Source organism: Penicillium verrucosum (genome assembly GCF_028828655.1).
Source record: "Penicillium verrucosum strain IBT 35672 chromosome Unknown utg000001l_segment0_segment0, whole genome shotgun sequence".
Classification (NCBI taxonomy): domain Eukaryota; kingdom Fungi; phylum Ascomycota; class Eurotiomycetes; order Eurotiales; family Aspergillaceae; genus Penicillium; species Penicillium verrucosum.
In genome coordinates, this window is record NW_026643210.1 from 10,847,152 (window position 1) to 10,859,469 (window position 12,318).

General features: G+C 47.6%; 6 protein-coding genes across 6 annotated transcripts; 3 read left to right on the top strand and 3 right to left on the bottom strand.

Moving 5' to 3' along the window:
* Positions 1-387: 387 nt before the first annotated feature.
* Positions 388-1,363, bottom strand: N7516_003965 (uncharacterized protein; the record flags this gene model as incomplete). The annotated part of the gene is made up of 2 exons (XM_057216685.1): positions 388-1,024; positions 1,083-1,363. 2 exons carry the CDS (start codon positions 1,361-1,363, stop codon positions 388-390), a joined length of 918 nt encoding a protein of 305 aa, XP_057078568.1.
* Positions 1,364-2,984: 1,621 nt separating this feature from the next.
* Positions 2,985-5,317, bottom strand: N7516_003966 (sodium:solute symporter family protein; the record flags this gene model as incomplete). The annotated part of the gene is made up of 4 exons (XM_057216686.1): positions 2,985-4,301; positions 4,382-4,659; positions 4,718-4,979; positions 5,030-5,317. 4 exons carry the CDS (start codon positions 5,315-5,317, stop codon positions 2,985-2,987), a joined length of 2,145 nt encoding a protein of 714 aa, XP_057078569.1.
* A 636-nt stretch (positions 5,318-5,953) lies between these two features.
* On the top strand, positions 5,954-7,396 carry N7516_003967 (LLM class flavin-dependent oxidoreductase; the record flags this gene model as incomplete). The annotated part of the gene is made up of 1 exon (XM_057216687.1): positions 5,954-7,396. The coding sequence occupies one exon, from the start codon at positions 5,954-5,956 to the stop codon at positions 7,394-7,396; it is 1,443 nt and encodes a 480-aa protein (XP_057078570.1).
* Positions 7,397-7,571: 175 nt separating this feature from the next.
* On the top strand, positions 7,572-8,662 carry N7516_003968 (zinc-binding alcohol dehydrogenase family protein; the record flags this gene model as incomplete). The annotated part of the gene is made up of 2 exons (XM_057216688.1): positions 7,572-7,908; positions 7,962-8,662. 2 exons carry the CDS (start codon positions 7,572-7,574, stop codon positions 8,660-8,662), a joined length of 1,038 nt encoding a protein of 345 aa, XP_057078571.1.
* Positions 8,663-8,859: 197 nt separating this feature from the next.
* Positions 8,860-10,062, top strand: N7516_003969 (uncharacterized protein; the record flags this gene model as incomplete). Its single annotated transcript, XM_057216689.1, has 1 exon — positions 8,860-10,062. One exon carries the CDS (start codon positions 8,860-8,862, stop codon positions 10,060-10,062), a length of 1,203 nt encoding a protein of 400 aa, XP_057078572.1.
* Positions 10,063-10,445: 383 nt separating this feature from the next.
* On the bottom strand, positions 10,446-11,506 carry N7516_003970 (DUF3431 domain-containing protein; the record flags this gene model as incomplete). Its single annotated transcript, XM_057216690.1, has 3 exons — positions 10,446-10,509; positions 10,566-11,135; positions 11,193-11,506. The coding sequence occupies 3 exons, from the start codon at positions 11,504-11,506 to the stop codon at positions 10,446-10,448; spliced, it is 948 nt and encodes a 315-aa protein (XP_057078573.1).
* Between the last annotated feature and the right edge of the window lie 812 nt (positions 11,507-12,318).

Sequence of the window (12,318 nt, forward strand, 5' to 3'; positions counted from 1 at the left end):
TTTTCCTTTTTATGTGACTCTCCTCTAGTTTAAGACTGACGTCATACGTTTTCAATCCTTATTTCAGCTTCATGTGTGTGTTCTATTGCAATGAAAATAGAAATAAAAAATAATTAGTATCATGATAATTTTACAGAAAAAATGAATATAGATCCCGACGTAGAAGGGGAAAAAATGAATTATAGGGGAAATATTATGAGGGGAGGAATTACATATGTAGCCAGTATACTTCTACATAGAGTGGAAATACATAAGTTCTGGTCAATCTATGCTACGGCTGGTAGATTTTAGAATCAAACAGTAGTATCTATACAATTCCACGATTTCGAAATCCGCGTACCAGTGCTCCAATTAGAAATATGACCACGACCCCGCCGATACAATCATTCATTGCTTTTGGTCATTGACCTCATCCACGATATACATTACAAGTCTCGTAATGGGACCGCCCCGACGCTTCGGTCTTTGGGCTCGTCTCTTTTCACGCCTTTCTGCCTGGAGACGGCCACCCTCTAGCTCCAGTGTATCTTCTTGTCCACTGTGGAGACTTCGCTGCTGGGTGTACTCTGCGGTGGGTCGAACCTGAAGTGTAAGACCGATGCCCAGGCACACAAAAACAACCACAATCTCTTCTAGGACAGACATCACAAGTTGAATTGTAACATTGCCCGACACCATATTGAATTCACTCTTGTGACCAAAGGAATAGATGAAAGAGTAGACCAATCGCACGAGGATCAAGGGGAGAGAGATTCCCACGGCAAGGAGCAGGCGATGTTCTCCATCCTCTATACTTTGATTCCGTTGCAAAAACAGAAGAAACAGTCCAAACACCCCGATCCAGGTAACAAGGTAGAGGACCAACCCAACTTTCGACTCTGTGGTGACAAGGCCTTGGCCAATATTGGAGTTCGTAGTTGCGCCGACGATACTCAAAATCACCGCAACTAGCGAGATTATGCCAATAACTCGGAATATAATCTGAGGAAGAGGTTTGGCAGTCTTTCGCATAATGGAGTCATTTCTAAGAATGTCGTTAGTTGCAAATCATCAAGTCAATCGCGAGGAAAAGTGTTGCTCACGCTCGTGATAAAAGACCAACGCAAGCCAATATTAATGGCGATAGTCCGAGTGATGTACAAACAGCCCATGCAATGTATAGATTGACATTGGAAGGATAATTAATGGTGGCCAAATAGCATCCTGAGCCAACAATGCGGGCAAGACAAAAGAGGATAAAGAAGAACCACCCTGAGCTCTTGCCGAAGCCATGGTGGAATGCCATCCAGAGAGCAAGGAATAGAGTTGGAGAGTAAACAATGGTCTCTAGGATCGAGATCCCATGCCGATAATCGATGGCCATAATCGCAAGTGAGAATGGATGGAGAGTACTGAAATCAAGAGGAAAGCAGAAAGTTGATTGATGCTTGTGTTATCCTCGATTCATGGGACCCCGTCTGCTATTTAACTCTTCTGATACCATCTCAGCTCGCGAGGCTTTTCTATTTACTCATAAGGCAGTGGAATTGATTTTGTTATCACAGCCACTGCGCCCTATACAAATAGGGTAAGCATTGCGGATACTCCACTCTAATAGATCATTGGCCAATCGTATGCACTAAAATACATCTTGTATACTGAATTCCGTTTAGCGCATCGGCTAGGCTTGCTTCCAATGTTAAGCTTCCTAGCTAAGCCTCTCTGGATGCCGAATATTATGACAATCTGACTGTATCGCATCTCCGTGCGGCTGTAAAAGTCGAACCGCGCAAAGGATCCACCAAATGCGAAGATTTCGACTTTCTTGGCGGCCTCTTCTTCTCGGGCATCCTAGCGCTGTCGCTGTGGCTCGTCATCACGGTACGAGTACATCATACCCCGTTCCAGGGTTTGCCATTCACAGGTAAATTTAGAAAGGGTCATGATATCTTTCACAGTTGATGTAGTATATAATGGCATTTCGTTTATCTCAGTCGGACTGAGCACACCGCGACATTTGACGCTATGATGGTCAAGATTGACAAACTTTTTCTAACATTGCGGGTCAGCTGCATATACTAGGTTTAGGCTTTCTACTTGCTCTCAACCCTGAGATAGAACGAGGCTGGAAACTTTGGGTTCCGACGTGGTATGTATGTCCCACATTGTGAGGGGTAGAGTGGGCAGTCGCGAGTTTCTGATGTGTTAAGGTAATAATGGTTTCAGATGCACGTAGTCCACTGTACTCATACGGCGATAATTTCTTCCACGTGGCGACAGCCTTAATGCCGTCGGAAAAAATGGTTTCTGATGCGGAAGACGATCGATTTGCATAGCTCCCAAATCTGTTTATGATGCCCCAATGTCGCCAAGAATACAAGTCCATGTGGTTAGTCAACACGAAAGAGTTTTGTGGTGTTTGAAAAACAGACTGCGTTTGTGAGGCTAGAGGGAGTTGGCAAACGCTTGGTCAACAACTTTCGCGCAGCCAAGCGCATTGCTTGCAAGGCTAAAATCCACCCCTAGCTTCTTTGACGTGACAGTTGGCAGGTTTCTACATAGGCTTGCCACCTGTTGATATCAGCAAAATATCCATGATATTGAAGCTATACACCTTTCCTATATAGGTAATTTTATCAGAGATGGCTGGTTTCGGTGGACCGTGCACTGTACTGCATATGCACGGTCAAAGCACGGATGCTGAGCGACAGTCAGGATGATATCGTCGAGATAGAAGAGGTGACAACTGTATAATTGTTTTTGTCGACCTTTTCTACATATGGGAAAATACAAGAGATTAAGAAGTATGATCCAGACAACTTCTTTGCTGACGGAGGGTTGGTCATTTGACTAGAGCCAGTGGGATATACTAGTCACCAGTACTTTATGTTGCTGCACTAGAGAAGACAGAATTCGTGAATAGTTATTTACTTCGACTTCGGATATTCTTCTTTAGTTATTTTGACTGCCAAGCATATTTAATTCCTGAGTAATCCGACTATCCCTTAGTTGTCTTTCTTGCTTCTACTGATATACTGTTTGGAAGACTTCCAAATACCCCTTGCACCGATCGCAATATCCTGGTATCCGTCATAAAGTGGGAAGATCACAACTGCTCCAAAGGCAGCGAACTGCCAAATGATGGAGACAACTACCCACCCTGCGAAGAATGATTTCGTGAAGATGTAATCGCGATACAGTGGAAGCGGCCAAGCAACAAACGTGATCAGCACAATAGCTCCGAACATGTACCAAGCAATCTTAAGCCATCTGTACAGCTCTTTTAACGTTTCATCGTCGAAAGGGTGCTGAATATCATCCAAGCTGATTGCCACAGAAGACGGCGACGAGGTCTGCTTCGTAGTATTCTTTTCGCTGATATCACCAATCTGCTCTGGGTCGTTGTTGATACTTTCTGGTTGACTATCGACAACCGGCGTGACAGATTCATCGACGCCCTTCCGATCACTTGCGTGCACTTCCTCGCTGCTCTCGTTCAAAGTGCTTGTGTCTGATGGCGACTGGACATCTGCTTGGTCTGCAAGCTCGATTCGAAGGAACACCCTCCAGTCGAACGTATAAGGTTTGTAGAGTGATAAGACAACTGAATAAAGAGCTGGCGTAAAGAAGGAAGCGATAGCTGCATATAGTGCCGGATAGGGATTTGAAGTGGTGGTGATATTTATATGGCCGTACATATATTTGGTCGTTGCCAACCAGACAGCGAGACCCGAAAAGAAACCAAGCACGGGAGATATAATTGCAGCTATCCGGGTCTGACGAGACCAGAACAAAGTGAGAATCATAGGAATGATTCCTGGGCAAGAGATGATCGGTCTCAGGTACCCGATCCATGTCATGTTTGCCCCTCCGTAGTTGAGAGCGATGGAAATACCGGTGATAAACACACCGTGGATAACCACAGTCAAGTGACTCACTCCCACAATTTGCTTGTCGGTAGCTTTGGGGTTGAGGTAAGTTTTATAAATGTCATAAGATAAGATGCTACTAACAGCAATCATTGAGGAGGAAACGGTACTTGTCAGAGCCATGAACAAAAGGAAGAAGAATCCGATAATTCCTTTGTCTCCGATTAATGCCTTGATGGTGTATGGCATCACCATGCCTGAGCTTACTTCAGTGGCAGTAAGCAGACCAGGGTAGGTTGGAAAGATTGGTGTATTGTGAATTGCCCTGGTAGCCAAACCGATAACTGTGCCCAGACCCCAGGGGATACCGAAAACAGCCAATGCAGCGATGTTGTATCCTGGAACTGTTGCCTTAACCTCTGTCGCAAAGGACTTTTGCCAAAATGCGGTATCCTACCGACGACATATTAGATTTGCAAAAGGCATCAAGACGCCTTTCAATGTCTGTTGGTGGAATTGACTTATTGACTTACCATAACGACAAGTGCCAGGTTTCCGAACTTCAGAATCAACCCCCAAATAATTGCATCCTTGGACTTGAATGTAAGAAGTGAACCTTGATAGTTGTTGGGGATATAATTATCCGCAGCTGTTGCAATAACTTTATCATACAATCCACCCAGTCCCCCGATAGCAGAGTTTGTCAAAACGGCGATCGTGAAATAGATGATGAGAATGAGTGCAATGGCTGTGTGCAAGAAGTCCGTCAAGAATGTGGCTTTCAGGCCACCCATGGCTGTATAGAGGACAACTATAAAGAGGTTAGCTCCTGATTCCCGTTGTATTTTTAAAGAAGAAATGAGACAAACCTCCGAGGGGAACAAGAATAGTTGCTGCTACATAGTGCATGCCAGAAACACCATGGATCAGCTGAGAACCCGTCATAATCATCGAGGCACATCCGAAGACGTTATTGACGAGGTTGAGCACGATGAAAACGAGATGTCCAATCTTGCCATAACGCATCCGAACGACTTCAAGCGATGTATGAGCATAAGGAACACGAATCTTGGCCATAACGCCGAGTGCTGCCATCAGTGCAATTTGGAAGCATAGACCAGATCCCCACCACTATAGCCCGTCAGTTGTGCAAGGTCATTCGATGGAATAAAGGAACATACCAAAGGCACTGCGAGACCATACCGATATGTCATAGCCGCACACAACACTGTCTCGTTGATCCACATCCAGGAACTAAAGACTGCGGATGCACACAATCCTCTCCCTACAGAGCGATTGGCGACCATGAACATTTCCGATTTTCCAGAATCTTCAGCAAGATACGCTTTCTGCACCTTCACGGCAATCAAGATGACTCCACAAAAGACCACACTGAGGCCAATGAGAAGGCCATAGGCCGCCCCCTGGGGGATCAAGGCCAGCTTGGACGTATCTACCGTGTTAGACATGGCTGGGCAGAGTAAAGCCAAGTCCAAATGTGCAGGGCCGAGAAATATTTATTGTCTGCGAGGTCCATCCTATCTTCAATGCCAAGTCTGGTCCCTGTAGATATACAGCCAATTAGTGCTCTCTGAAGCATTGCGGAGCAATCAGAGTTACCATATGGGGGATATATCTCACGTCGTCCATGTCCGCAATTGCGTTATGCAGAACGAGTGGAAGAGACGCGAGTAAATAGTCTAGACACATTGTCATTGGAAGATCGAAACAAAGCTAATAGGCTCAACATGTGTTAATTGCCGGAGATATGTGATTGTGAGGGAGATTGTGGTTGGGATTGCGTGCGTCGACTCCCCGATTGCGATAAAACGACGTGGAATCGCGAACGACAATGCTTACTGCGTACCCCACACGAGGCTAATTTATCGGCCGATATAGGATTCAGAATATTCATCGTAAATGTCGAATGTCGAGTGTCGATCACGAATGGGAGATAACCCATCCGAGGACAGTGGTGTGATGGTGACAGCGCTTACTGTATACTTCCGCCCACTTATGTATACAAAGCGGTTCCCGTTGCTCAAGATTCAGCACTTAAATTTCTGTGGCTATTCAAATTGGAATCCAAAGAATTATAGTTCAAAATGAGCGAAAGCAAGCCAACCTCCAGCAAAAAGCAGATCATCCTCAATGCTTTCGTCATGAATACCCCGGGCCATTTGGCACCCGGTCTATGGAAGCACCCCAGAAACAAGACCGACCAGTACAAATCACTCTCATTCTGGACCGAGCTAGCTCAGTTGCTTGACAAAGCCGGTTTCCATGCCATGTTCATTGCAGACACCCTGGGCGCGTACGATGTGTACAAGGGCCCTGGTAATGTTGTACCCGCGTTGGCATCAGGCGCACAATTTCCCGTCAATGACCCTTTGTACCTTGTTCCCGCCATGTCCGCTGTCACGAAAAACCTCATTTTCGGAGTGACTGCCAGCGTTACATACGAGAAACCATACGCGCTCGCACGCAGACTCTCTACCGTGGATCACCTCAGCGAGGGTCGTGTGGCATGGAATATTGTCACGTCGTATCTGGACAGCGCAGCCCGAAACCACGGCTTGGATGCGCAGATTCCTCATGATGAGCGATACGCAAGAGCAGACGAATACCTCGAGGTGCTCTATAAGCTCTGGGAAGGAAGTTTCCGAGATAACGCCGTGCTCGCCGACCGACAGCTCGGAACATACATCGCTAACGATGCTGTGCGGGGGATAAATCACGAAGGGAAATACTTTAGTGTCCCTGGGCCTCACTTCTGTGAGCCATCGCCACAGCGTACGCCATTCCTGTTCCAAGCCGGTGTCTCCGAGGCCGGTGGTCAATTCGGTGGAAAACACGGCGAGGCTATCTTCATCGGTGGTCAGACTCCCGAAGGCACTCGCTTGACGGTGGATAATGTACGAAATCTTGCTAAGGAGCACGGTCGTGATCCAAATCATATCAAAGTCATCGTGGGTATCAACTTGATTGTCGCAGCGACAGATGAAGAAGCAAAGGCGAAGCGAGAGGAATATCTCCAATATGCCGATGATGAAGGTGCACTAGCTTTGTTTGGTGGATGGACCGGAATCGATATGTCAAGTTATGCTGATGACGAGGATTTCCGATTCAGCGACTCGCCGCGGGTCCAGTCCATTGTTCGGAGATGGTCTGCTACTGTACCAGGGACAGATAGCTTACCATGGACCAAACGGAGGATTGTAGAGTACATCAGTGTTGGTGGACTACAGGCCAAGATTGTCGGTAGTCCCACAACAGTTGCAGATGAGTTGGAAAAATGGGTGGAGATCTCCGACGTGGATGGTTTCAATCTTGCCCATATTGTGAATCCTGGGACTTTTGAAGATATTATTGAGTTCTTATTGCCTGAACTTCGACGGAGAGGGCTTTTCCGAGAGGAAATTGAGAAAGAAGGTGCTACAGCTCGTGAAGTGTTTATTGGATCGCAACGTTTGCCAGAGGATCATCCTGGAAGCAAGTACAAGTGGCAGGCAGGGGAGATAATTCCTGATTATCAGATGAAGAACTAGGTCCACTATTATATGTATTTATAATCATGACTGACGTGCCCCTTCGTAATAATCAACCTTGGAATCATCGCGTGGATATCCGGGGCTCCCGCATTACAAATCAATTCACCATTTATATAACCTTAGGAATATCAACTTGACCTGTGATTTCCACCATCGAGTCCCAAATATCAAAATGAAGGAAGCCATTATTGACCAAACCGTTTCGGCCACCATCCGGGATGTTGACATCCCCACACCCGCACCCGCCCAGGTCCTCATCCGGGTAGTGGTATCGGGTACCAACCCCAAGGACTGGAAACTCCCTAAATGGCAACCAGGCAATGTCATTAACCAGGGAGACGATATCGCAGGATATGTGGAGGCAGTGGGAGAAGGAGTCCGGAACTTCCGAAAGGGAGACAAAGTGGCCGCGTTCCACCAGATGGGCAGCCCACATGGAAGTTACGGCGAATACGCCATTGCATGGGAACACACAACATTCCATCTCACCGAGAAGACGAGCTTCGAAGGTATGCATTCCCTCGTCAATATAACCACGAAATGTAACTAATGTATTGAACAGAGGCTGCTACCATCCCGCTTGCTGCGATGACTGCTGCATTGGGCCTATATCAAGAGCTGAGATTGCCTCTGCCCTGGGCTCCCGCCGATAAACCCACTCCTCTGGTTGTGTACGGCGGCGCCACGGCTGTTGGCGCATTTGCGATCAAGTTCGCTCAGCTATCGAATATCCACCCTATCATCGCTGTCGCGGGTAAAGGCGCTCCCTTTGTCGAGACGTTGATCAGCAGGGAAAAGGGAGACACGATCATTGATTATCGTGAGGGCAATGACGCCGTCCACGCCGGGATTAAGGCTATCGGCAAGAAGACACCTATTCACCATGCCTACGATGCCGTGACTGAGAAGGGAAGCTATGCGACTCTCGGTGCTGCTCTCGATGCACCTGGAAAGATCACTGTAATTCTACCTGTGGAAGCTGATAATGCGAAGGAGCAAATCAGTATCCAACGCACTATGGTTGGGACTGTTCATATGCCCCCTGCCGAGGGTCAGACTGTTGGTGATAAGGAATTCGGGGCTGCTTTCTTCCAATTTATTGGTCAAGGGCTCGCACAGGGTTGGTTCTCGGGCCACCCGTATGAAGTCAGAAAAGGTGGACTGGGAGGTATCGAGGGCGCATTGAAAGATCTCCAGGCTGGCAAGGCATCTGCGGTGAAATATGTGGTTAGAATTGCCGAGACTGAGGGAGTCCAACAGTAGTTATACTCGAGAAAGCGATCTCGATTTAAAATCTATGAATGCCTTAACAATGATTCTAAAATGTACACCAAGCCAGATCGGGAAAATATAGATCGGGATCGAAAATGACATCACCGATAAATTCATCAAGTCGCCGAACGTGAAGTGAACATACTGCGTCGATTCCAATTCAACACCCAACACCTTCTCATTGCACAATGGCAAAACGCACACTTGACGCATTCTTCAAACCATCAACTAGCACTTCAAAACATCCCAAAACCGAACCCATCGAGTCCAACACCGCAATCCCAACCCCAAAACCTAACAATGTCCCAATCGAAGACACCAAACCCCCAAGTCAACACCCAAGCTACCCAATCCTAATCGCCCAACTCCCCTCCCACATCGAAGTAGGACTAGAACACGCAACCCCAGCAACCGTACCGCGCGAAATAAACAACCAACCACAACTAGACCTCCTCCACTTCCAGCCATACATCCCCCGCCAAACAGCCAACGAGCTCTTCAAATTCCTACGTCGCGAACTCCCCTTCTACCGCGTGCAGTACACATCACGACGGGGTGGCACCGAAACGCAAATCAACACACCACGATGGACAACCGTCTTCGGAGTCGACGAGACATCAACATTCATCCAAGAACAAGAAAACAACCCCAACAGCCTTGTACTACTAGAAACCAAGACCAAGACCCCAATCCCGAAGACAAAGTACCAGTGCACGCCACGGCCAATCCCAGCTTGTCTCGATATACTACGGAGACAGGTTGAAGCAGCGAGTGCAGCGGCAAACGCGGATACTAAAACGCCCGGATATAATTTTTGCCTGGTGAATTACTACGCTAGCGGGGAAGACAGTATCGCATTTCACTCTGATGACGAGCGATTCCTCGGGCCCGAGCCGAATATCGCCTCGCTGTCGCTGGGCGGCGAGCGGGATTTTCTAATGAAGCATAAGCCTTTCATTCCCGGAGGAATTGTGAACCAGGCGGCGGGTGGATGCGGGCCTGGTACTGCACATACAATCTCCGGGCTGGGTGATACCGGTACGACGCGGGCGAGTTGTACGGTTTTGGATGGGACGTCGAATTCCAATACTGTTTCTTCTCCTAGATCCAGACCCGGTGCTACGGTGCCATTGCAGCAAATCAAGATGAGACTTGGGTCAGGCGATATGGTTGTTATGCGCGGGGCGACCCAGTCGAATTGGTTGCATAGTATTCCTAAGCGGAAGGGAAAGACGGGGGAGGCGACAAGGGGACGGATTAACATTACCTTTCGCCGGGCTATTGTTCCTGGCGGGACTAATAATTATTACCATTATAATGTTGGTAGTGGGGGGATGTATCGGTGGGATGAGGTAGCTAGGGAGATGGTTCTGTGGGATAGCAAGCAATAGATAGCTACGCGGTAGCTGGTAGCTACCCAGTGTATGACTGAGCATAGAAAAAATTTGAATAAAATAAAATATACATGTGTGCCGTAGCACGAAAAAAATCGTCTCATGCCCGTGAGTTGGACGTGCAGCTCGGGGCGAGATGGATGATATCACTGAGAGCCATGTCGACACATTTCAGTCTTTGTACATTTGCTTCTGAGAAAAAAAAAAAAAAATTGACATCGAAGCAAGTCATCATATGGCATTGGCACTGCGTCTTCCAGTAACCATGGTATTTCTCCCATAGGGAGTTCCGGCAAGTGCCGGGTAATAAAGAAACGTATTCTGGTGGAAATACAAGAGCTATTGACCCTTGTGGGCATAAGAGGAATGACTTGAAATGATCAGTAGTTAAAGATGACTTCTTCGCCGTAGACATCTGCGTAGCATTGGAACAAATCAGGGCAGCTGAAATCAAACATATTAGCGGAGAAATAAATTAGTACACTTGCAGGACAACTTACAAGACGGGATCCTTGCCGAAAATGATGTGCCATGAATACTCCATAATGTTGGAGGTAGCCTCGTCCGGCAGGTCATTATTCATCACCCAGTCATACATGCGCTGGTAATCGCTGTGGGGGCGCTGGAGAATCTGCTCGCGGGAAACGGCGAACTGGGAGCAGCACGGGGCGGCGATCTCGCGGGGCACCGGCTCACCGGGGAACAGCTGTTTCCAGGCAGCAGCGTAGTGTGCCTCGCCCTGGCTTTCGGGATTCGGGGGTTGACGGAATGGTTGGATGGCAGAGGGACATCCTGGGCTCAATTGGCAACGCAAGTTGACAAAGCCTGCCTGTTGCACAAATTCCTTCTGCAATGCGCGCACCGAGTCCACATTGCTGTAATCCATGGTGTCGATGTGCCAGCCGGCGATCACACCGTCGCGGTGGCTGTGTAGGAAGACCACGACGTCAGGAAGGTCGTCGTAGTGGTCGACCAGGTATTGGAGATAGGGGAGAGCCTCGCGACCCTTGTTCTTCGGGGTGTGCGTCGGGGCATTGATATCGTCGACGGTGTAAATGACGCTGCGCCATCTGTGAAATATTCAATTAGGCTGTCTTCTGCTGGAAACACACTCAAGCCAAACTCACTCTGCTAGTTCCGCTCCGATCCAAGCAGTATCTTCCTCCTTGCGTTTGCCCATCACAATAGCACCTTGGTTGGGGACCACGATCTCGGTGGTCTGGTAGACCAGAGCGGGCTTATTATCCGATGCAACCCGCCATTTCCGTTGCGATCCCGTATCAGGTTGGGATTTTGGTCGGAGGGATGTGCGGAAGGATCCAGTATCGAAGTGCCATATATCCTGAAGTGATTCACCTTTGCTCTTCAGACTGCGGTTGACCAAGACGAGAGTGAGGATAATTAGTGCGGCAGCGGCACTAACACGGATTGACAACCTCATCGCATAACGTGGTTGTCGAAATTGAGGGAAAGGGTATTAGGGGGGGTGGCAGTGTGAGAGGAGAAGGTTGAGAAGAGGACAGTGTCTCAGAACGCGCAATCTTAGTGAAGTAATAAGCACCGACCCATGTGGAGGCCGGGGGGGAACAAACTTCACTCGCGTACTCTGAACGCGAGATGACGAAAGTGCCGAGTCAAGGGATGAATGAAGGACTTCGAGAAGGAATGGAATCAATTGAGATATTGTAGGTGAGATAGTAAGAGGCGGAGGAGGACTTTCCTCTAAGATGAGAAATGGTAAAAAAAAAAAAAAAAAAGGAAATTGGCGCTTTCCTTATTTGGGAGAGGGGCCTACTCTCTGGTTCTGTTTTTGATCCATTTTGGACCATTTGGGACCATTTGATTGGACGGATGGATGATTATCGGTCTCTTTACCTGAGTTTATTTTATTTTTTATTTTTTTATTTTTTTATATTTGATTTTTATATTTCATCTCAGGGGTACATAATGCTTACTCGATGTGGTAGATGTGGTACGGGGTCCGGGGAGTACGGACATAGAGCCTGAATACCAACCCAGTCCAGCAAGAGACCTACAATCCTGAAACCAATTTATCCGTTGGACCCTATACATGACACACATGCCCTGCAAGGGGATATCTGCAGATCAATTTTTCAATCTGTACCCGAACCGTGCCAAGTGTCCAATACAGTGCGCCCTACGGAGTAGTAGATACCCATTTTTCACAATTTATGTATCTTTTATATTGACTTACCTATATTAAAGGTACTTAGGCACCCCGTGGACATAACA